Source organism: Micromonas commoda, chromosome 2 (genome assembly GCF_000090985.2).
Source record: "Micromonas commoda chromosome 2, complete sequence".
In the NCBI taxonomy this organism is placed as follows: Eukaryota; Viridiplantae; Chlorophyta; class Mamiellophyceae; order Mamiellales; family Mamiellaceae; genus Micromonas; species Micromonas commoda.
Genome location: NC_013039.1, coordinates 163,480 through 184,561, shown reverse-complemented (window position 1 = coordinate 184,561; position 21,082 = coordinate 163,480). Strand labels below are relative to the sequence as shown.

General features: G+C 65.5%; 13 protein-coding genes across 13 annotated transcripts; 8 read left to right on the top strand and 5 right to left on the bottom strand.

The window, feature by feature from the left end:
* Nucleotides 1-8: 8 nt before the first annotated feature.
* MICPUN_107824 (predicted protein) lies at nt 9-1,236 on the bottom strand. The gene has a single exon (XM_002499376.1). It carries the CDS (start codon nt 1,196-1,198, stop codon nt 569-571), a length of 630 nt encoding a protein of 209 aa, XP_002499422.1. The 5' UTR covers nt 1,199-1,236; the 3' UTR covers nt 9-568.
* Nucleotides 1,237-1,335: 99 nt separating this feature from the next.
* Nucleotides 1,336-2,182, top strand: MICPUN_107825 (predicted protein). The gene has a single exon (XM_002499846.1). It carries the CDS (start codon nt 1,377-1,379, stop codon nt 2,130-2,132), a length of 756 nt encoding a protein of 251 aa, XP_002499892.1. The 5' UTR covers nt 1,336-1,376; the 3' UTR covers nt 2,133-2,182.
* Nucleotides 2,183-2,220: 38 nt separating this feature from the next.
* On the bottom strand, nt 2,221-3,483 carry MICPUN_56478 (predicted protein; the record flags this gene model as incomplete). The annotated part of the gene is made up of 1 exon (XM_002499375.1): nt 2,221-3,483. One exon carries the CDS (start codon nt 3,481-3,483, stop codon nt 2,224-2,226), a length of 1,260 nt encoding a protein of 419 aa, XP_002499420.1. The 3' UTR covers nt 2,221-2,223.
* A 28-nt stretch (nt 3,484-3,511) lies between these two features.
* Nucleotides 3,512-4,660, bottom strand: LDHA (D-Lactate dehydrogenase). The gene has a single exon (XM_002499374.1). The coding sequence runs from the start codon at nt 4,580-4,582 to the stop codon at nt 3,563-3,565; it is 1,020 nt and encodes a 339-aa protein (XP_002499419.1). The 5' UTR covers nt 4,583-4,660; the 3' UTR covers nt 3,512-3,562.
* A 611-nt stretch (nt 4,661-5,271) lies between these two features.
* On the top strand, nt 5,272-6,456 carry MICPUN_97077 (predicted protein; the record flags this gene model as incomplete). The annotated part of the gene is made up of 1 exon (XM_002499845.1): nt 5,272-6,456. One exon carries the CDS (start codon nt 5,272-5,274, stop codon nt 6,454-6,456), a length of 1,185 nt encoding a protein of 394 aa, XP_002499891.1.
* Nucleotides 6,457-6,698: 242 nt separating this feature from the next.
* On the top strand, nt 6,699-7,136 carry MICPUN_56481 (predicted protein; the record flags this gene model as incomplete). Its single annotated transcript, XM_002499844.1, has 1 exon — nt 6,699-7,136. One exon carries the CDS (start codon nt 6,699-6,701, stop codon nt 7,134-7,136), a length of 438 nt encoding a protein of 145 aa, XP_002499890.1.
* Nucleotides 7,137-7,975: 839 nt separating this feature from the next.
* MICPUN_72212 (predicted protein) lies at nt 7,976-8,638 on the bottom strand (the record flags this gene model as incomplete). The annotated part of the gene is made up of 1 exon (XM_002499373.1): nt 7,976-8,638. A coding segment is annotated over one exon (663 nt), but the record flags the coding sequence as incomplete, so codon positions are not given.
* Nucleotides 8,639-9,332: 694 nt separating this feature from the next.
* Nucleotides 9,333-11,992, top strand: MICPUN_105208 (predicted protein; the record flags this gene model as incomplete). Its single annotated transcript, XM_002499843.1, has 4 exons — nt 9,333-9,362; nt 9,694-9,871; nt 9,977-10,017; nt 10,183-11,992. The coding sequence occupies 4 exons, from the start codon at nt 9,333-9,335 to the stop codon at nt 11,698-11,700; spliced, it is 1,767 nt and encodes a 588-aa protein (XP_002499889.1). The 3' UTR covers nt 11,701-11,992.
* A 481-nt stretch (nt 11,993-12,473) lies between these two features.
* Nucleotides 12,474-13,850, top strand: MICPUN_56484 (Drug/Metabolite transporter superfamily; the record flags this gene model as incomplete). Its single annotated transcript, XM_002499842.1, has 1 exon — nt 12,474-13,850. The coding sequence occupies one exon, from the start codon at nt 12,474-12,476 to the stop codon at nt 13,848-13,850; it is 1,377 nt and encodes a 458-aa protein (XP_002499888.1).
* Nucleotides 13,851-14,304: 454 nt separating this feature from the next.
* On the top strand, nt 14,305-14,550 carry MICPUN_74026 (predicted protein; the record flags this gene model as incomplete). Its single annotated transcript, XM_002499841.1, has 1 exon — nt 14,305-14,550. A coding segment is annotated over one exon (246 nt), but the record flags the coding sequence as incomplete, so codon positions are not given.
* Nucleotides 14,551-14,746: 196 nt separating this feature from the next.
* On the bottom strand, nt 14,747-17,695 carry PEPC (phosphoenolpyruvate carboxylase; the record flags this gene model as incomplete). The annotated part of the gene is made up of 1 exon (XM_002499372.1): nt 14,747-17,695. One exon carries the CDS (start codon nt 17,693-17,695, stop codon nt 14,747-14,749), a length of 2,949 nt encoding a protein of 982 aa, XP_002499417.1.
* Nucleotides 17,696-18,378: 683 nt separating this feature from the next.
* MICPUN_79415 (argininosuccinate lyase family protein) lies at nt 18,379-19,809 on the top strand (the record flags this gene model as incomplete). The annotated part of the gene is made up of 1 exon (XM_002499840.1): nt 18,379-19,809. The coding sequence occupies one exon, from the start codon at nt 18,379-18,381 to the stop codon at nt 19,807-19,809; it is 1,431 nt and encodes a 476-aa protein (XP_002499886.1).
* Nucleotides 19,810-20,229: 420 nt separating this feature from the next.
* MICPUN_78996 (predicted protein) lies at nt 20,230-20,937 on the top strand (the record flags this gene model as incomplete). The annotated part of the gene is made up of 1 exon (XM_002499839.1): nt 20,230-20,937. One exon carries the CDS (start codon nt 20,230-20,232, stop codon nt 20,935-20,937), a length of 708 nt encoding a protein of 235 aa, XP_002499885.1.
* Nucleotides 20,938-21,082: the final 145 nt, after the last annotated feature.

Here is a 21,082-nt window from a genome sequence, read left to right as displayed (position 1 = left end):
TGGTTGTTCGGTCGTGAGTGAGTTTCGCGTAGATCTCTAGTAGCTAACGTTAGCGGCGGGTATCTTTTTAGAAGGTTCGACACGCGGGAGTGAACCGAGCATTCTTCGTCTACGTCATCGCGCTCGTGTGGTGGATACTTCCTCGACGTGGTAAACATGGGAGAACGATGTACTCGCGACATTCAACGCATCTCACTCCCAAGCTGATGACCTTTACCACGTCGAGGAAGCGAGCAGACGGGTAGGATGGCCTCTGCACGAGCGCAATTCCCGCAAAAGACCAAAGAATGCTCGGCCGTCGGGGCGACTGGTGTTCGTGTCGATCTTCGCGCGCGGAAGGGTTCGTCGACGTTGCTCTCGCGAGGGGACGGTGCAACTTCGCGACGCGATGGCGTTCGAAAGCATCGTCAAGTTGCACCATCCCCTCTATCGAGAAGGAGTGAGTGATGTACGAAGGCACTCAACGTCGACCCCTCAGCCACGTAACGAAGATCGACAAGAACCTCGGACCTTGGTGTCGATCAGTCGCCACGAGCGCCGTCGCGGTGGGAACCGGACGCATCGCGCATCACATCCCGGACACCTCCAGCATCACCTCGTTCGTCTTCAAGAACCACGGCGTCCAAGGGGGATTGTACCCGGCCGCCATCACCTCGGCGCCCTCCTTCGCCGCGACGCCGTCAGCCTCCAGCGCCCTGCGAAGCCGCTCGCCGCGCTCGGCGATTGCCGCCTGGCGCAGGTTCCCGCTGAACGTGTGCACCGCGAGGGTCCGCGCGGGGACGTCCCTGATGGTGACATCGGGGTTCGTTGGCTTGGGGGCGTCCGACGCCTTCGAGAAGCGACTGGCGGGCATGAAGAAGGCCATCTTGTACGTCGTGGTCTCGGGATGAGATCCCTCGGACGCGCCGACGGGAGTATCCGCGCCGTCGCCGGCGCCGCGCGACATGAGCACCGGCGCGGTCATGGATATCGCGGTCGTGGTATCGTTCTGGGGCTTCGCCATGACCCCGATGTACTTGGCCAGGCGCATGAACGACCCGCCCTGGTCTCCCTCGAACATCCCTCGGCTCGTGCGGTACGACGTCTCCGCGACGACCGCGGGGGCGTATCGGCGAATCTCGTAGAATCCGCTCGCCGCCTTTTTGACGACATCGTGCCGGGGAAGCTCCTCCGTGATCTTCCCGAGGACGGAACCCATGACGGACGGACGCGCGCGGCGGCGTCGCGGGTGCGCGCCCGCGAAAGTGCCACGTTTCACTTTTCACTTTTTCCTGACACGCCACAGAAGCGCTTATCCGCTGCGGGTGTCCAAGTCAGCATCATCACACCCTCGACGCGCGACTCCGCGCCGGTGGATCCGAAACGACAAGCTCGACATGAACGCCGCCGCGTTGACCGCATCGCGCGTCTCGGGGACGAGCGCGATTCGCGCCCCGCCCCGCCGCCGCGCCGCCGCGGTTCGCGCGCCCACGATCGTCGTCTCCGCGGGGCGACGAGCGAGACGCGATGCGCACGAATCGGGGCTGGAATCGGGGCGACGGGAGGAGCCCGCGTCGCTTCCCTCGCGCCGCGCCGTCGCGCTCGCGCCCGTCGCCGCCGCGCTCCTCGCGCCCCTCGTCGCCGCCGATCCCGCGCGCGCCGACACCGAGTGCACCGAGTGCAGCAACAGCAACTCGTCCCTCGCGCCCGGGGACAAGCCCTTCGTCCAATCCCCGTCGGGGGCCAGATTCGCGGACCTGCGCGAGGGCACCGGCGCGACGCCCCAGCCCGGACAGACCGTCGTCGTCGAGTGGGTCGGGTACACCAGCGGGTACCAGGCCAAGAAGATCGAGTCCACGCGCGAGACGGACGCGCCGTACGCGTTCAAGCTCGGCGCCGGCGAGGCGATCCCGGCGTTTGAAGAGGCGGTTTCGCAGATGAGAGTCGGAGGCATCCGGAGGATCGAGATCCCGGGCGAGCTCGAGGAGAAGCTCGCGTACTCGAGGGACCCGAGCCAGCGGTACGCCGTCGGGCCGGTGCCGCAGACGCTGGGCGGGAGGCGGGCGCTGGACTTCGTGCTGGACAACAGGACGCTGAAGGATTTCAACCGCACGCTGCTCTTCGACATTCGCCTCTCCGCGATCAGAAAGTAGTCTATCATTATCATTAGCGCCCACTTGTTTGTACCTTTCGACGACCGTCTATCGCATGTGAGCGTCATTAGGAGACGAACTAAGTAGGTCATCACAGCTTCAACAGCGCGCGCGCCGCCGCGACGAGCCCCGCCGTCGCCAGCGTCGCCGCCCCGAACAGCGCCGCGACGAACGCGGCTACGAAAGGAAAATGTCGCCGCTCCCGCAGCTCGCCGACGTCCGCCTCGACGCCTTCCAGCATCGCCGCTACGTCGACACCCTCCCTCACGCACTCCTCGTGCTCCATCGCGACGTAGTGCATCCCCCGCGCGGGGTCCCACGCCATCTGCGACGCGATCCCGCCCGTCGGCGCCGGCGCGCCCGCGACTCCCACGGTTGCGTTTTGGCAATTTTTGGCAAACGTCGCGACGGAGATGACCTCGGCGACGTCGTCGCGGCTCACCTTGCCCGCCGGGACCTTCGCGTCGCCGTGCCCCACCAGAACCACGCTTCCGGGGGGCCTCGGGGTGTCCAGCAGGTTACCCGGGCGCACGACGGTGTACGGCACGCCGCACGCGCGCACGGCTCGTTCGCCTCTCAGCTGCCACTTGATCGTCATCGAGAGCACCGCGTTGAGGAGGACGGCGATCGGGTCCGCCGGGTGATACCCCACGGACATGCCGGTGACGCGGACGAAGCGCCGGACGGTTCCGGCGTCGGCGGCGGCGGTCGCGAGTCTCGCGACGCCCCGAAAGTTGACCGCCGCCGGATGCGTGACGTCGTTCGTCTCCGGCGCTCCGAGCCCGAGGATGTCTCCGATCTTGCTGATCCTCTGCGCGCCGAAGCACGCGACGACGTGGGTGCATCCGACGAGGGCGGCGGCGAGCGCGGCGTCGCCGTTCGTCCCGGGTTCCGTGACGTCCCCTCGCGCGAGCTCCACGGTTCCGGGCGGGCACGCGTCGCGAAGCGCGGTGGCCGCCTTCGAGGACGGGTCGCGGGTGAGCACGCGGCATCTCGCGCCCGCGGATGCCAGCCTCCGGACCACGCGCGCGCCGACGCGCCCGGCGCCGCCGACGACGAGGACGAGCTCGTCGCCCTCGAGGTCCAGGCGCGCGGGGGTTGGGGCGGGGTCGGCGGCGGCGTCGGGGGGGGTGGGGGCGTCGGAAGCCGCCGCGAACCGCATCGTTCGGACCGACCGGCGCACGTCGTCGTACGACGGATAACGCGTTCCTCCGCGATCGCGGAGGGATGAGGTCCGGGGGTGGGGCGGGGCGAGACGGACGCCGCCCGCGGGAACCGCGGACGCGCGCGAGGACGCGCGACGGGGGAGACCCCGCGCGGGAACCGCCGCGACGGGCGCGATGGCCGCCATCACGGCGCCGCGCATCGACGAGTGGCGGAAGGCGGTGAAACTCGGCTCGTGTAAAATATCTTAGACTGGCTAGACTCCGTCAGTGGCCGATCACCTCGTTGACGTAGCCGCCCCCCTCGCCCGCGCCCCCGCCCCCCGCGAACTCCCGCAGGTTCTCCACCGTCGTGCTCGCGATGTTCCCGAGCGCCTCCGCGGTGAGAAACGCCTGGTGACTGGTCACCAACACGTTCGGCCGCGACGCGAGCGAGCCGAGGCTCAGGTCCCAATCCGGAGATAGCGAGCTCCCCGGAGTGGCGTCCGTCTCCTCGCTCTTATCCTCGAAGAACAAACCCGCCTCGTGCTCGTACACGTCCATGGCGACGCACGCGATCTTCTGCGCGTCCAGCGCGCGCGCGAGCGCGGCCGTGTCGACCAAGCCGCCGCGGCTCGTGTTGACCAGCATGCTTCCTTTCCGCATGAGGTTGAACGTCGCGTCGTCCATGAGGTGGTACGTGTCGTCGGTGAGCGGGCAGTGGAGGGAGACGATCTGACACCGCGGTAACAGCTCCTGCACGGTGTCCACGTACTTGACCCCCATCGCGATCGCCTCTTTGGACTGGAACACGTCGTAGGCGAGCACCTCGCACCCCATGCCGAGGAGGATCTTCGCTGTGCATCGACCGATCTTTCCGGTTCCCACGATCCCGACCGTCTTGCCGTGCATGTCGAACCCGACGAGGCCGCTGAGGGAGTAGTTCCCCTGCACGACCCGCGCGTGACCCTTCATGAGCTGGCGGTTGAGCGCCAGCATCATGGCGATGGCGTGCTCGGCGATGGCGTAAGGGCTGTACGCGGGGACCCTCGTCACCGCGACGCCTCGTCGAGCGCACGCGTCGAGATCGACCCTGTCGAACCCCGCGCATCGCATGGCGATGAACCGAACGCCGAGGTCGGCGAGGGCGTCGATCGTCTCGGCGTCGGCGCGATCGTTGACGAAGAGGCACGTCGCGTTGCATCCCGCGGCGAGCGGCGCGGTCTGCGGGGTGAGTCCGACGTCTAACCATCGGACGTTGCCCGCGCCGAAGGCTTCCTCGATGACGGGCGTCTGCGTGTGCCGCATGTACGACGAGGTGGAGAAGACGGCGAGCTTGAGGGTCTCGGTGGGTTTAAGCGGACCGAGCTGCTCGGGGGCGTCGGACGGGGACGGCACGATGTTGCTCTCGGGCGCGTCCTCGGCGAGCGCCCGGGAGCGGAAGTTCGGGGCGCGCGCTTTTTCCAAACGAATCGCCGTCGAACGAAGCGGGGCGCGCTTCGGGACTGAGACGCGGATCCGGCCGCAGGGTTCTCTCGCGATGGGACGCGGCGTCACCGCCGCGAGTATCGTCGCGTGGGATCCGTGGGCCGACATGTGGCCGCGAGCGCCCGTGGCGCGTCCTCGTTTGGGTTGTTAGCGCCGCTTGCTCATCGTGATGACACACACCGTTCTGGCTGGCGCGAAAAATCCCGGCCGGACACACGTGACGTCAACCGGCCGCCGCCGCGACGGATGGAGGCTGCTTTCACACGTCGCTCGGGGGCCTTCCTCGCGCCACTCGAGGACGCGCCGCCCCGACGCGAAGCGACACGGAATCAACCTCCGATCGTTCCAACCGCCGCGCCTCGAGCTCCTCGAACCGCGACCCGCGACCCACCTCCGCGACGCAGATCGTGCGCGCCACAAAGGTAAATTGACGTGCGCCCCGCGACGATCGAGGGAAGAGAAACACACCAAGGCGAGAACGAAGGCGAGGGGCGATGGGGGACACGACGATGGACTTCGACAAGGATGAGAACATCACCTTCGACACGTCCAAGGGCGTCAAGGTGGTCAGCACCTTCGACGGCATGGGCATCCGCGAGGACCTGCTTCGCGGCCTCTACTCGTACGGTTTCGAGAAGCCCTCGGCGATTCAGCAGCGCGCGATCGTGCCCATCACCAGCGGCCGCGACGTCATCGCGCAGGCGCAGTCGGGCACCGGCAAGACGTCCATGATCTCCCTCGCGCTCTGCCAGATGCTCGACACCAACACCCGCGAGGTTCAGGCGCTGGTGCTGTCCCCCACGCGAGAGCTCGCGACGCAGACGGAGAAGACGGCTCTGGCGCTGGGCAACTTCATGAGCGTGCAGGTGCACGCGTGCATCGGCGGACGGTCCATCGGCGAGGACATCCGCAAGCTGGACCACGGCGTGCACATCGTCAGCGGGACCCCGGGCAGGGTGTTCGACATGATCAAGCGACGAAACCTCCGCACCAGGAACATCAAGGCGCTCATCTTGGACGAGGCGGATGAGATGCTGAACAAGGGATTCAAGGAGCAGATCTACGACGTGTACAGGTACCTACCCCCGGAGACGCAGGTGGTGCTGGTGAGCGCGACGCTGCCGCAGGAGGTGCTGGAGATGACCACCAAGTTCATGACGGACCCGGTCCGCATCCTCGTCAAGCGCGACGAGCTGACGCTGGAGGGCATCAAGCAATTCTTCGTCGCGGTGGAGAAGGAGGAATGGAAATTCGACACCCTGTGCGATCTCTACGACACCCTCACCATCACCCAGGCCGTCATCTTCTGCAACACCAAGCGCAAGGTGGACTGGCTCACGGACAAGATGCGGCAGAACAACTTCACGGTGAGCAGCATGCACGGAGACATGCCCCAGAAGGAACGGGACGCCATCATGGGGGAATTTCGCGGCGGCACAACCCGCGTTCTCATCACCACCGACGTGTGGGCTCGCGGGATCGACGTGCAGCAGGTGTCGCTCGTCATCAACTACGACCTGCCCAACAACAGGGAGAACTACATCCACCGCATCGGTCGTTCCGGTCGGTACGGGCGCAAGGGCGTGGCGATTAACTTTGTCAAAGCCGACGACGTCCGCATCCTGCGCGACATCGAGCAGTACTACTCGACGCAGATCGACGAGATGCCCATGAACGTCGCGGACCTGATCTGACGAGTTAAGTCGTGCGCGGGGAGGGTGGTGCCGTCCCGCTGGGTGGTACGCGCGGGTAGCTACGGCGAGTCTGTTTTGTAAGTGCGCTGCACACCGAAGTTACGTAAGTGTTTCATAGTCTAAGCGACGAAGCCTCTTCCGAACTGAACGCTCCGAGAAAAAGCCACGACGCGCCCGGGGGAAAACCAAAAAGATAGGGGCGGGCTCCCGCACTTCCCTCCGCCCGACCGCACCGCCGCCCGATGGTCGAGCCCCTCGACCCCGACGCCGTTCGCATCACCCCGGGCTTCCTCCGCTCGGAACTGTCGCGTTGGGGTCCCGACGGCCACGCCATTACGTCGCGTCACGCGAAGCCCCAGTACTACTGGGGCATACCGACGACGACGACGCGGGCGCGGCCGGTGCCTGGGGCGCCCGCGCAGCCCAACTTCGCGCTCACCGTCACCGCGCAGGAGGCGGAGGACGATCTCAAGCGGATACAGGCCGCCATACGTCGCGACGCCGACCTGATGCGCAGCAACGGGAAGGGCGGCGGGAAGAGGAGGAAGACCAAGGCGACCCCTGAACGAGCCAGCCCTTGCTCGAACGGGGTTGGCGAGGGTGGGGTCGAGAGGACGGCGGCGGGTTCGCCGTCGCCCGCGCCGCGCGCCGTGAACGGGAACGATCGACGCGAGGCCTGAGGACGGACGGAGGGACTGGACCTAAGCCGATACAGCGTCGCCGCGCTGTCGTCATCGTTCGTTCATCATATCCTTAAACTTCAACGTCGTCTTCTTGGAAGATCCAGCTCCACATGCTCGTTGCGAGCGGTGTGTTCAAGCACGTGCGGCAACTCTCCAGCACTTGACTGGATTTTCCGGTCTCGTCTCGGAGAGTTGACGCTTTTAGTCTTCAGTCAGGCTTCAACACACCGCTCGCGTTCGAGCCGCAAGAAGACGACGCGAAGGCAAACGACGACGACGGCGCGACTCGTGTCGAAACCAAAGTACCATTACCAATCTCTCTCGGAGGGACTGAACCTGGGCCGATACAGCGTCGCCGCGCTGTCGTCATCGTTGTTCATAGAAGTGCCTTGAACTTCAACTTCAACGTCGTCTTCTTGAGGATGATGTGGTCTTGCTCGTTGCGAGCGGTGTGCTCAAGCGCGTGCGGAAACTCTCCGGCCCTTGACTGGATTTTCCGGTCTCGTCTCGGAGAGTTGGCGCTCTTCCAGTTCAGGCTTCAACACACCGCTCGCGTTTGAGCCGCAAGAAGACGATGCGAAGGCAAACGACGACGACGGCGCGACTCGTGTCGAAAGTACCAATCTCTCACGTCGATAATAAACGTCTCGTCGCTCGGGTCATCACACCGTCACCCCGCCCATCCGCCTACTCAACTCCTCCCCTTCCCCTTTATCCCCCGCCCCGCTCTCCCCATCCCCATCCTCGTCCTCCTCATCCTCCTCGTCCTCGTCCTCGCTCTCCGACGGCGGCATCTCCCCCGGGAACGCCGCGCGCCTCGACCCCCCGCCGATTCTGAAATCCGTCCTGTTGCGGTTGGGCTCGAGCCTGGGCATCCCGTCCTCATCCTCGTCGTCCTCGTCCGTCTCGTCGCTTCCGCCCTCCTCCTCCTCCTCGTCGTCGCTTCCCTCGTCGTCGTCGCTGCCGGGCATGCGCCGCGGGGAACGCTTCGGCCCGCCCTCGGTGAGCCACCTGTTCTGCGTGGCGAGCACCTCCTCCCCCGTCACGCACGCCGCGTACGAGTCCAACAAGTCTCTGTTGAGGGTTATGAACCCGTGCCCCCACTTGAACTTGTTCATCAGCAGCGTCGCCGCCTCGGCGTACCCCGCGATGTACAGCCCCGCCGCGAGTGCCTCGGCGCAGTTGAGCTTGCACGGCTTGCCGTAGTTGACGGGATTGGCGGCGACCATCCACGGCAGAAGCCGGGGCGACGCGGAGTGGAGCCGGCGCCACGGGACGTCGTCCAGTCGGTTCCACGAGCAGTCCACGACGCACAGGCCGTCGGTTCGCACGAGGGCGTAGTCGTTCGGGGAGATGCAGTCGGTGGCGGACGGGGTGAGGGCGACGCCCGGGAACCTCTGCTGGATGCGCATCTCTCGCAGGCACCCGAGCCGCGCGAGCTTGCGACCGCTGCATCGCTTGGGATCGCACTGGCCGAGGTCCCACATGGCGAGGGGCACGGGGAACTTGGTCGGGGCGGCGGCGGCCTCGACGTCCTCGTCGCCCTCGTGCGGGCGGTCGCAGTCCTCGGAGGTGCACGAGCACAGCTGGACGTTGCCGTTGGCCCAGCGCGGGTTGAGCCGGCCGAACCCGCCCCCACCGCCGCCCCCGCGACCGCCGCCCCTGCTACCGCCCCTTCCGCCCCTTCCCCCGCCTCCCTTGCCCTTGTTGCCGCCCATCGCGCCGAGGTCTCGGTCCGTTCGGTGCTACTCCCTCGCACCTGATGAGGTCGCGGTGGCGCCGGTCGGGTCCTCCCCGTCGTTCGACGGTCGCGCGGCCGAGACCACGGGGGCGATCGAGTGCCCGAAGTTGTCGCCGGACTGCCGTAACCAACGCGTTTGCATTTCCGCGAAATTTTCATCGCGAAATCTGCGTTCCACCTCTCAGACTGGATTCACGCAGAGATCTCGAGCTTTTTGTCCCATTTAGTGTTAGCGACTTTTTCTCTGGAACGGAAAGCGTACGAAACCGGGAGCAAATGCAAACTCTCGGCACCGCCGCCGAACTCGTTATCCATCTGAGAACTTTTTCGAGACTTCAGGGTGGGAAAGGAAAGCCGGCGACTCCGCGTCGTGCACGCACTCTTCGGAAGCACCGGCACGTGACCCGCTCACCCGCCGCCTCACACCCCGTCGTAGCAAGATGCACGGCGTCATGCAGGCCTCTCCCCTCGCCGCCCGCACGGTACGCGTCCCGACCTCGGCCGCATCTCTCGGCAAAATTTCATCGCGCGAGCGCCTCCTCGAGCGCGGAAGGATGCGAATCGAAGCTTCCTTCCGCGACGGACGGGTTCCGAAAACGGGTGCACCGGAGGATGCGCGAGCGCCCACGCGGGGCGACCGGCGGACGGGCTCCGTACTCAATAACCGTGGATGCCATCCACGACGCCGGTTGCCGCGTCGATGCGCGGATGACGCCGTCGTTTCCCACGGGGCGCTCGAAGCGACGCGATTAAAGTTTCCACGGAGCGGCGGCTAAACCTTCCAACCCCATCCCTCCCCACCCGATCCGCCAGGCTCTCGCGGGCAAGGCGACCACCGCCCGCGCCTCCCGCGCGGTCCGCGTCCGCGGCGCGACCCTCAAGGTCCGCGCGGACGCCAAGCAGCTCACCTTCGACATGAAGTCCCGGATGAAGATCCAGGAGGGCATCGACATCGTCGCCGACGCGGTTGGCGTCACCCTCGGCCCCCGAGGTGCGTCTCTACCCACCCTCTCGATCGCTCCTCCCGCGTCCGGCTGTCCGCGCGCCGTTCCCCGAGCCCCAGGGCCTGACCCCATCGCCTCTTCCCTCTCCTCAGGCCGTAACGTCGTGCTCGCCGAGAAGGTCGGCATGCCCCAGGTGCGCCCGCCCCCCGCCGCGCTCCCCCACCCGACCCCCCACGACGCACGTCCGATTTACAGGGTTTAGGGCAAAAGTCCGCCGTGCCGAGCTGAAATTTCTTCCGAGATCGGTCCTCTGACCTCCGCCGCCCACCATCCCACTCGATCCCCGTCATCCATCCAGGTCATCAACGACGGCGTCACCATCGCGCGCGCCATCGAGCTCCCCGACCCCGTCCAGAACGCCGGCGCCCAGCTCATCAAGGAGGTGGCGGGCCGCACCAACGATTCCGCCGGCGACGGCACCACCACCTCGTCGGTGCTGGCGAGGGAGATGATCCGTCTCGGGCTCCAGTCCGTCACCGCGGGCGCGAACCCCATCTCCATCAACCGCGGCATCGACAAGACCCGCAGGTACCTCACCGACAAGCTCGAGGAGATGGCCAAGCCCATCAACGGCAGCGCCGACATCAAGGCGGTTGCGTCCATCTCCGCGGGGAACAACGACGAGATTGGCCAGATGATTGCCGAGGCGATCGAGAAGGTTGGCGCCGACGGCGTGCTCTCCATCGAGAACGGCAGCGGTCTCGAGACGATCGTCGAGGTCGAGGAGGGCATGGAGATTGACCGCGGCTACATCTCCCCCCAGTTTGTCACCAACCAGGAGAAGCTCACCGTCGAGTTTGACGGCGCGCGCGTCCTCGTGACCGACGAGAAGATCGAGTCCATCAAGGATCTCGTCCCCATCCTCGAGCAGGTTTCCCAGTCCGGCGGCGATCCCCTCCTCATCATCGCCGAGGACGTCGCCGGCGAGGCGCTCGCCACCCTCGTCGTCAACAAGATCCGCGGCGTGCTCAACGTCGCCGCCATCAAGGCGCCGGGTTTCGGCGAGCGCCGCAAGGCTCTCCTCCAGGACATCGCCATCGTCACCGGCTCCACCTTCCTCGCGAAGGACCTCGGCATGGGCGCCGCGTCCGCCACCATGGAGACCCTCGGCTACGCCCGCAAGGTGACCATCAGCAACGGCACCACCACCCTCATCGCCGACTCGGCGTCTCGCGAGGAGATTGACATTCGCGTCGCGCAGCTCAAGAAGGAACTCGCCGAGTCGGATTCCATCTACGACACCCAGAAGCTCTCCGAGCGCATCGCGAAGCTCGCCGGCGGCGTCGCGGTCATCAAGGTTGGCGCCGCCACCGAGACGGAGCTCGAGGACCGCAAGCTGCGCATCGAGGATGCCAAGAACGCCACCTTCGCCGCCATCGAGGAGGGCATCGTGCCGGGCGGCGGCGCGGCGCTGGTTCACCTCTCCCTCATGTGCGACGAGTTCAAGGAGACGCTCACCGATCCCGAGGAGAAGCTCGGCGCGGAGATTGTCCAAAAGGCTCTCGTCGCGCCCTGCCGCCTGATCGCCAACAACGCCGGCATCGAGGGCGACGTCATCGTCGAGAAGGTTCTGAACAGCGAGTGGGAGATGGGCTACAACGCCATGACTGGCGAGTTTGTCGACATGATGGAGGCGGGCGTCATCGACCCCAAGAAGGTGACCAGGTCCGGCCTCATGAACTCGTGCTCCATCGCCGGTATGGTGCTCACCACCCAGGCGGTCATCACCGACATCCCCAAGAAGCAGGCCGCGGCGCCCATGGGTGGAATGAACCCGGCCATGGACCCCAACGCCATGGGCAACTTCTCCCTGTAAACGGTGAACTCTGTCGACTCGGTCAAGTTGAGTTAAAAAGAGGGTGGGTGTGATGAAAGAAAAGAACGACGCGTCAGAGGAGGCGTCGAAATGCGCGCGGAGGAGGGTGTGGCGTGATGAAAAACATGGGAGAGAGGAGGAAAGCAAAGCAGCGAAGGGGCCGATATATTACCACTGGGCTCACGTACATAGAGGGCGTCTTCCGAGTGAAGACGCTCGATTTTTTCATTAGCTTTTCGAGCTCGCGGGTGAACCCCGCGGCGCTCATGCAATGCGAACATCGTATAACTTTTACGAGTAGTCTACCGTTAGATGGCGGGGAGATGTGGGTTCACCACGCCGGGGAAATTTTTTGTGGTTCAACACGACTTTTCCACATCGCATCACATGCCGCAGCCCGTCGCCCGCCGACGCCTCAAAAGTGCTCGGGACGACGCCAAACTTGAGGAGGACGTAGCTGACGATGCGCGGCGTCGTTCCGTGTGCTCGAAACTGAAAAAAAGAATCCATAGAGAGATTCAATGTCCACGACGGGGATCGAACCCGCGGCCGCTTGATTAGAAGTCAAGCGCTCTATCCTCTGAGCTACGCGGACCAATCGATGAAAATCGATCAACCCAATTTCTGGGAATCTAAAAAATATGTACAGATTGGTTTTTACCGGTCAAAAAAAGTTCGCTCCCCTTTCAACTCCTTTCAAGCCCCGATCGGCTCCTTTCAACCGCTTTCAAAACGGAATCTCTCTCTCAGATTTCATCAGCCACAGAAAGAAGATGGACCCCTTCACGTTCATTGGCCAGGGCACGGCGCGGCCGAGGTTCGCCATGAAGGCGATGATGATGGTGGAGTCCGGGATGGACCGTCACATCTCCACGTCGCCGCCCAGCAACGGCGCTCTCGCAGTCGAGCACCTGCATCAGCGCCACCACCCCGAGGGCAACGGAGACGCGCACCATCACGCCCTGCTCGTGCGCGAGGAGGACGCGACGTCCGCCGGCGGGAAGGCCGCGGCGGCCCGATCGCCGAGATCCCCGTCCGGCGGATTCGCGAACGATAACCGCGGGAATCCCTTCCTCGCCGCGCTGTTCCTCGGCATCCTCGCCGTGGAGAACACCGCTTCCATGCTCGCGCGCCGGTACGCCGTGGGGGTTATTCGCTTGAAGTTTAGCAAGAACGCCGTGCTCGCGGTGAACGAGCTCATGAAGCTCGCGTTCTGCCTCTTCATGGCCACGCGCGATCCACAGAAACACGGCGGCGGCGGCATCAACGCGACCACCAGGCGTCGCCGTCGCCGCGCGCATCTCCGCGCGGTCGTCGCCGGCTCCCGACCCATGGCCGTCCCAGCCGTCGTGTACCTGGTGGTGAACTTGATCTCCTACCCCGCGCTCGAGCGAATCAACGCCAGCGTCTTCACCGCGATATCGCAGCTGAAGGTGCTCGCCACCGCGTTCTTCGCGGTGCTCATGCTGGGCACGCCCATCAGCGGACGCAAGTGGCGGACGCTCACGGTCATGGTCCTCGGGGTGACGCTGGTGTCGTGGGAGTCGGCGCCGGATGCAGACGGGTTGACGAAATCGGGCGGAGACGTCATCGCGTGGGACTACGCGGTGGGGATCGCGTGCGCCGGCGTGCAGACGGCGCTGAGCGGGTTCGGGTCGATATACTTCGAGATGATGCTCAAGCGCGGGAGCGTACTTACTGTAGGGGGCGGCGGTACGGGTTTAGGGGGCGGCGAGCGGGGCCCCGAAACTTTCTCCGTGTGGGACAGGAACATCCAGCTGGCGATGTACTCGATCGCGATTTATTTGCCGATGGCTTTCCTGGACGTCGGCGGGGCGAACATACTGGAGGGGTGGACGCCGCTTGTGTGGGGGATCGCGTGCCTCCACGCGTCCGGCGGCGTCCTCGTCGCGCTGTCCGTGCTGTACAGCTCCAGCGTCACGAAGACGGTTGCGGTGTGCGCGAGTTTGGTGCTCACCACCGTGATGGGCAACGCGCTGTTCGACGCGCCTCTCAACGGCGCCATCGGGCTCGGGTGCGCGGTGGTGGTGATCGCCGTGTTCGGGTACAGGGACGACTGCGACGTCGAGGAGGAGCTGCGGCGGCTGAGGCGCCTCGCGGAGGGCGGTCCGGGATTCCACAGGAGTTAGTAAAAACTTTTAGATCGGGGTCGATGATCGTCGCTGCTTCGTCTTTTCCGTCTTCGAGCCACGACCACTGCTTCGCGCGCGCGCCGCGAGGCCGGGGATGTCCTCCGCCTGCTCTCAGGATACGTCGCCGCTGCACGCGGCGGTGCGCGCGAGCGACACCGCGGCGATACGCGCGCACCTCGACGCGCGCCCGAACGACGTGGACGTCGAGGACCTCGAGGGTCGCACCCCGCTGCACGTGGCGGTCGCGGAGAGCTTTTGCCTGGCGAGCTGCAGGGCTCTGCTCGCCAAGGGCGCGGATCCGAACAGGGTGGACCCCCGCGACGGGGAGGGCATGGCGCCGCTCCACCGCGCGGTCGTCAACGGCGACGAGTGCGAGCCCATCGCGCTCGCGCTGCTCGCCTCGGGCGCGCGTGTCGACGGGGCGACCGGGGGCCCGGACAGCCTCTCCCCGCTTCACCTCGCCGCGAGGAGCGGACACGACGCGCTCGCGCGCCTGCTCATATCGCGCGGCGCCGACGTCAACGCGCGCGCGCGCGACGGATGCACCCCGCTGCACCTCGCCGCCGGCGGCGGTCACGAGAGCACCGTGAAGCTCCTGCTCGAGCACCGCGCGGACCGACGGGCGAAGAATAAAGAGTTTCTCACCCCAGACTACGTCGCCGCGAGAGCCGCGCACGCCGGCGTCGTCGATCTCATCCTCGGCCCGAGGGACACTCGAGCACTCAACGCGCCGCACAAGAAGAAGAAGACGTCGAGGCACAGGAGACACCAGTAGTAGACGAGGCACGAGACGCGACGAGACGCGACGACAGTGGTAAAAGTTAGAAGATGAAGAGAATAGAAATTACAGGACGGTGTCGCGAACCACCTTACTGGCGTTTGGCTCGATTTTTTTAGCCGGTGTTCTGCATCCCCGCGGCGATGCCCTTCATGGTGATGATCAGCGTGTCCGACACCGCGGCGTGGTAGTAGTCCTTGGACACGTGGAGGCTGAGCATCTGCTTGGCCCACGGCATCACCGGCACGTACCCCTTGGTGTCAACCTTGCCATCCTCGATGTCGCGCAGACGCTTGAGGTTCTCAACCTGGATGATGTTGAGCGGCGTGAGGTAGATGCTGCGCATGGCGAGCTTGTCTTTGAGGGTGTTGATGCTGCCCTGGCCGCCGTTGGTCGTCTGCGACGTCAGCAGGTCGGGGTGCTCGGTCACCTCGAGCACGATGTCGACGGTGCTACGAAGCGCCTTGCGGAGCTGCTCGCCAAAGGCGTGGTACTGCTCCTCGACGAGCTCCTTCTCGTAGAGCCGCGCGACGGTGGGGTCCGCCTTGGCGAGGACCATCTCTATGAGGTCCATGGTGACCCGGAAGAACGGCCAGGTCCTGTACATCTCCCGGAGCGTCTCGAGCTTCCCCTGCTCCTTCACGCGCTGGAATCCCTCCGCGATGCCGAGCCAGACGGGGAGATGGAACCGCGACTGGGTCCACGCGAAGATCCAGGGGATGGCGCGCAGCGCGGTGACGCCCGCGTTGCTCTTGCGCTTCGCCGGGCGCGAGCCGATGTTGAGCGCGCCGAGCTCCTGACCCGGGGTGGCCTGGAGGAAGTAGGGGTTGAACTCGGGTGTCTTGAACACGATCTCGCGATACCGCTCGCAGGACACCTCCGACATGGTGGCCATGGCGCCGCGCCACTCGTCGCTGGGCGCGAGCGGCGGCGCGAGGGAGTGCTCCAGAGTCGCGGCGGTGTAGAGGTCGAGCGTGTGGAAGCAGTTCTCGTGCTCGCCAAAGTTTTGCTCGATGACCTCGCCCTGAACGGTGACCCTGAGGCGCCCGTTGATGGTCGCCGGCGGCTGCGACAGGATGGCGAGGTGCGAGGGCCCGCCGCCTCTTCCGACGGTCCCTCCGCGGCCGTGGAAGAGCGTGAGCTTCACCCCAAACTCGTCGGCAACCTTCGTGGCGTTTTCCTGCCCCTCGTACAGCGCCCAAGCCGCGGCCATGCGGCCCGCGTCTTTGCCCGAGTCGGAGTATCCGATCATCACCTCTTGGTGGCCGTCGATGAGCTCGTGGTACCACGGAATGGAGAAGAGCCTGCGCAGCTGGTTCGGGCCCTCGTTGAGGTCGTCCAGGCGCTCGAACAGCGGCGCGACGCGGAGGAGCTGGTCCATCTTGCCCCCCATCTCCCGCTGGAGTAAAACAACCGCCAGCACGTCCGACGCCACGGTGGCCATGGAGATGACGTACGTCCCGAGGGAGCCCGGGCACACCTCCTGGAGGTGCGCGATCATCTTGAAGGTGTCGAGCACCTCGCGGACGTCGTCGGTGCACTCCAGGTCGGACGCCACGAGCGGGCGCTTGGACTTGAGCTCCGACACGAGCCACTCCGTCTTCTTCTCCTCGTCCCAGTCGTTGTACGAACCGAGGCCGATGTGCCGAGTGATGGCGTCAACCGCGTCCGCGTGACGATCGCTCTCCTGCCGGATGTCCAGCTTGACCAAAGACAAGCCGAAGCAGTTCACCTGGCGGATCAGATCGAGCAACGAGCCGTCCGCGACGGTGCCGTCGCCCACCTCGATGAGCGACTGGTGGCACGCCATCAGCGGCTCCAGCAGCTGGTTCTTGTCGCGGAAGATCGAGTCGTCCGCGGGGTCGAGCGCCTCCGCCTTGCCCATGATCACAGCCTGGAGGGCCTCGCGGGTGTTGTAGAGCTTATCGCGAACCTCCGCGAGCACGACGCGGTAGGGTTCTTCCATGGGAAGGGACCGCCAGAAGTCCGCGTAGTTGCGCTGCTTGCGCATCTCGTACACGTGCTCGGCAGATTCCCTCTCGTGCAGAAGCCTGGCGCGCTCTCGAAACGCGTCGGTGCACCTCCACATGGACAGCGAGAAGATGAGGTCCTGGATCGCCTTGAAGTAGAGGTTCACGGCGGTGATGCGCGCCAGGTACACGACGTCGCGGGTGCAGGTGGCGGTGACGAAGGGATTTCCGTCGCGATCGCCGCCCATCCAGCTGCTGAATCGCATGATGGAGTGCTCCATGGGGATCCTCGGCAGGCCCTGGTTGATGAGCGCGGAGTCGATACGCCTGCAGAATTTCGGCAGACCCTCGAACACCGTCTCGTTGAAGTAGGACAGCCCGGCGCGCATCTCGTCCTGGGGTTTCGGGGGCGTCCTGCGAATCTCGTCGGTTCGCCAGGCGGATTGGATCGCCGACGCCATCGAGTCGAGGAGCTCCGCGCGCTCGTACCCGGAGAGGCGCGCGCGCTGGAGGTCGAGGAGCTTCTGGCGAACGGTGCCGAAGTTCTTGAGCATGGACCTGCGGAGCGCCTGGGTGGGGTGCGCGGTGAGCACGAGGTCCACCTCCTGCTCGGTGATGGCCTTGTAGATTGCCTCCTTCGAGATCCCCTTGGCGACGAGGCCCTTGATGGCGCCGTTGGTGGTCTTGGCGGGGCCGCGGGGGATGTCGTCGAGCCTCGCGTGCCTCTCTTCCATCGCGCTCGCCACGTGCTCGCTCACGTTGTGCAGGTTGAGCACGTTCGAAAACGCGGACGCCAGCATCATCGTCTCCTCGTTCGTCAGCGATCCGAGCTTGGTGGTGAGCGCGTCGAAGTCGGACTGCGCCTGCGTCTCGTGGAACTTCTCGGACAGATCGTACACATCCTTCAGCGACTGGAAGAACTCCGTGCCGGTGGTCTCCTTGACGATGCTGAAGAACAGCGCGCGGATCAGATCGTCGGACTCTTGCAGCACCTGGTGGTGATCGAACTGGGTGGACTCGCCCGTCCCCGCGAGGTACTGCGAGCCAACCACCGCGTCCTTGATGGCCTCATCCTTTATCGCCTGCTTGGGCATGGCGAAGCGAAAGTTCGGATCGCGCGCGGGATCCGAGCCTCGGGTTGTGGTCCTCTGCGCCGGGACTTGTGTACGCGCTGGAGTTGCCCCCGGGCGCTGCGCTCGACTGGAAAGCAGCGGAACTCGCAAGGGGCGGCGCTTCGCGGGTGAAAAAAGACACGGGTTCCAGCTTTTTGAAGGCACCCCAGCAGAAAAGAATCTTCCTCCCAAAAAAAATCCCACAGCCCAACGGTCTGTCTCCGCTCTTGGTTTTGTGGTTTGCTGTATGAGGTATATTTTCGTGGAACTTTCCACCAAGGTAAATAGTCGTAGGCCACCTTTTTCCCGCCTGCCCAAGCAAAGGTCGGGAAAAAGTCCCAAAAAAAAACCCGCCCCCCGATCGGGATCGGCCAAACGCCCGCTCCGCTCGGCCAAGCCCTACGCCCTGAAGCGGCTGAAGGCTGCGATTGCGTTGGTCGCCCGCCTCACACCCGCAAGCGACGCGCGCGACAGGAAGAGCGGCCCCGCACGCCCCGCTTCCCCTCAGACGCACGCCGCACGCCCTTCTCGCACTCCACGTAACGATGTCCGTGGCCCTTCCCGTCGCGTCCGTCGTCTTCGCGCCCACCGCGTTCAAGCGCGTCGCCAAGCGTCCGTCGCCGCCCGGAGCGAAGAACCTCGTCACGGGTCGCGCCGTCGTCGCCATGGCGTCCGCGGCTCCCGAGGCGACGGGCGAGAAGAAGAAGCTCTGGGGCGGGCGATTCTCGGAGGACATCGACCCGCTCATGGAGAAGTTCAACGAGTCCCTCTCCTTCGACCGCAGGATGGCGCAGGAGGACATCCGCGGCAGCAAGGGCTACGCCAAGGCGCTCGCGAAGACGGGCATCATCACCGACGACGAGCGCGACCAGCTCGTCGAGGGGCTCGGCAAGGTGGCCGAAGAGTGGGCCGCGGACGCCTTCGTCGTCAAGTCCGGCGACGAGGACATCCACACCGCGAACGAGCGAAGGCTCGGCGAGCTCATCGGCCCAGTCGCCGGCAAGCTCCACACCGGTCGATCGCGCAACGACCAGGTGGCCACCGACACCCGCATGTGGCTCCGAGACCAGCTCGTGCTCCTCCGCGGACACCTCAGGCAGCTCATCGCCGTCGCGGTGGAGCGCGCGGAGCGCGAGGTGGACGTCGTCATGCCGGGCTTCACCCACCTGCAGTCCGCGCAGACGGTGCGATGGTCGCACTGGCTCCTGTCGCACGCCGCCGCGTGGCAGCGCGACGACATGCGCATCGCGGACCTGATGCCCCGGGTCAACACCCTGCCGTTGGGATCCGGCGCGCTCGCGGGTAACCCCTTTGGGGTGGACAGGCAGGCGCTCGCGGCGGATCTCGCCTTCGAGCGGGTGTGCCCCAACAGCATGGACGCGGTGTCCGACCGCGATTACGTAGCCGAGACGATGTTCTGGGCCTCCGCCACGATGATCCACCTGTCCCGCTGGTCCGAGGACCTGATCATCTACAGCAGCGGGCAGTTCGGCATGGTCAAGCTCTCCGACGCCTACTCCACCGGATCGTCCCTGATGCCCCAGAAGAAGAACCCGGACGCGCTGGAGCTCTTGCGGGGTAAGTCGGGGCGCATCCTCGGGACCCTCACGGGCTTCCTCGCTGTGATGAAGGGAACCCCGACGACGTACAACAAGGACTTCCAGGAGGCGTGGGAAGGTCTTTTCGACACCGTGGACACCATGTCCGATTGCCTGCAGATCGCCGCCGGGTGCCTCGCGACGCTCAGCATCGACCCGGAGGCGATGCGGCGGGGACTGAGCGCCGACATGCTCGCCACCGACCTCGCGGAATACCTCGTCCGCCGCGGAGTCCCCTTTCGCGAGACGCACCACATCAGCGGCGCCGCGGTTAAACTCGCGGAGGATAAGAAGTGCGCTTTGTCGGACCTCACCCTTGAGGACCTGCTCCCGCTGTGCGACAAGTTCGAAGCGGACGTCGTCGACATCTGGAGTTACGACAAGAGCGCGGAGAGCAGGGACACGGAGGGGGGAAGCTCGAGGCGGAGCGTGCTGGAGCAGTGCGCCAAGCTGAGGCGGTACCTGGAGGAGACGGAGGGGGAGGTGGTGCCGTACTAGACCGCCGTACGTACGTGTAGATCGCGGGTCGTTTAATAAAAGTGAGACATCGTCGGTGACGCTTAAGGCGTCGCGCGTGGACTGACGGATTCTCGACGCCGCAAACATGTTTGCCTTTTGCCACTTCAGACGTCGCGCTCGTTTTATTGTTCACCGCGCCCCTCCGTCGAGATGGCCGGCGCCTCGAGGATGTCGCGCGCGGGTGCGACGCGGTGGCTGGCGCTGGCGCTGGCGCTGTCGTGCGTCGCGCGCGGCGCACACGCCGGCACCCCCAAACCCGAGCCCATCGTCGCCAAGGAGTTCTCCTTCTCCGACGAGCTCGACGACGCCTTCGTCGTGGCGCTGGGATCCGAATCAGCCGCGGTCCCGTTATCCCCCGCGGATCTCGCGGCGCTGAGCGGGGACGACCCGTCCGCGGTGATGATGACCGCGCACGACGGCCGACGGTACTTCTGCGCGCTTCCGAAACCCCGCGGGACGGGCGCCTCCGACGACGAGACGGGCGGGACGGGCGGACGCGACGCGACGAACGCGTCCGCGACGGATGGCGATGCGGAGGCCACCGTCGAGGACGTGCTCAAGCCGCTGGAGGGGCGGTGCTTCTACAGGATCGAGGGATGGTGGACGTACGAGTTCTGCCACATGAAGAAGATCCGGCAGTACCACCAGGAGGACAAGAAGGTGACGAACGAGTACAACCTCGGAGTGTACCACCCGGGGCTGACGAAAGAGGCGGAGAAGGATCGCGCAGCCGTGGATCGATCGCGCACAGCTGGCGGCGACGTCGTCGGAACGGCGTCCGGCGAGCCGTACCACGCGCACGTCTTCACCGAGGGCACGCCGTGCGACCTCACGACGCTGAAGCGAAGGACGGAGGTTCGATTCACGTGCGCGCCGAACGGGGTGAACGTCATAGCCAGCATAGAGGAGCCGAGCACGTGTTCGTACGTGTTCGTCGTGCGAACGCCGGAGCTGTGCAAGCGAAGCGAATTTCGCGCGAGGGTGAAGGAGACGTCGCACGTGCGGTGCAGGGCGGTGCCGGCGGAGGAAGAGACGGAGTCGGCGGGGGGGGGCGGGGTCGTGCGGGGCGAGAGCTTCGCGGTTCCGCCGAAGAAAACGGAGCTGTGATGATGGGAGAATGGCAACGTTCATTGTAAGATTTTTTACACGGAAGCGCGTGTCGTCGCGAGCTTCTCGTCGCGAGCTTCTCGTCGCGTGGATTCTAGAAATAATGCACATCTCGTCCGTTCGTTCGTGGCGAGCTCTTCACCGT

Excerpts from the sequence above, each read along its gene's own strand:
- MICPUN_107825 (XM_002499846.1), top strand. The coding sequence starts at position 1,377 with ATGAACGCCGCCGCGTTGACCGCATCGCGCGTCTCGGGGACGAGCGCG.
- LDHA (XM_002499374.1), bottom strand. The coding sequence starts at position 4,582 with ATGCGGCACACGCAGACGCCCGTCATCGAGGAAGCCTTCGGCGCGGGC.
- MICPUN_107824 (XM_002499376.1), bottom strand. The coding sequence starts at position 1,198 with ATGGGTTCCGTCCTCGGGAAGATCACGGAGGAGCTTCCCCGGCACGAT.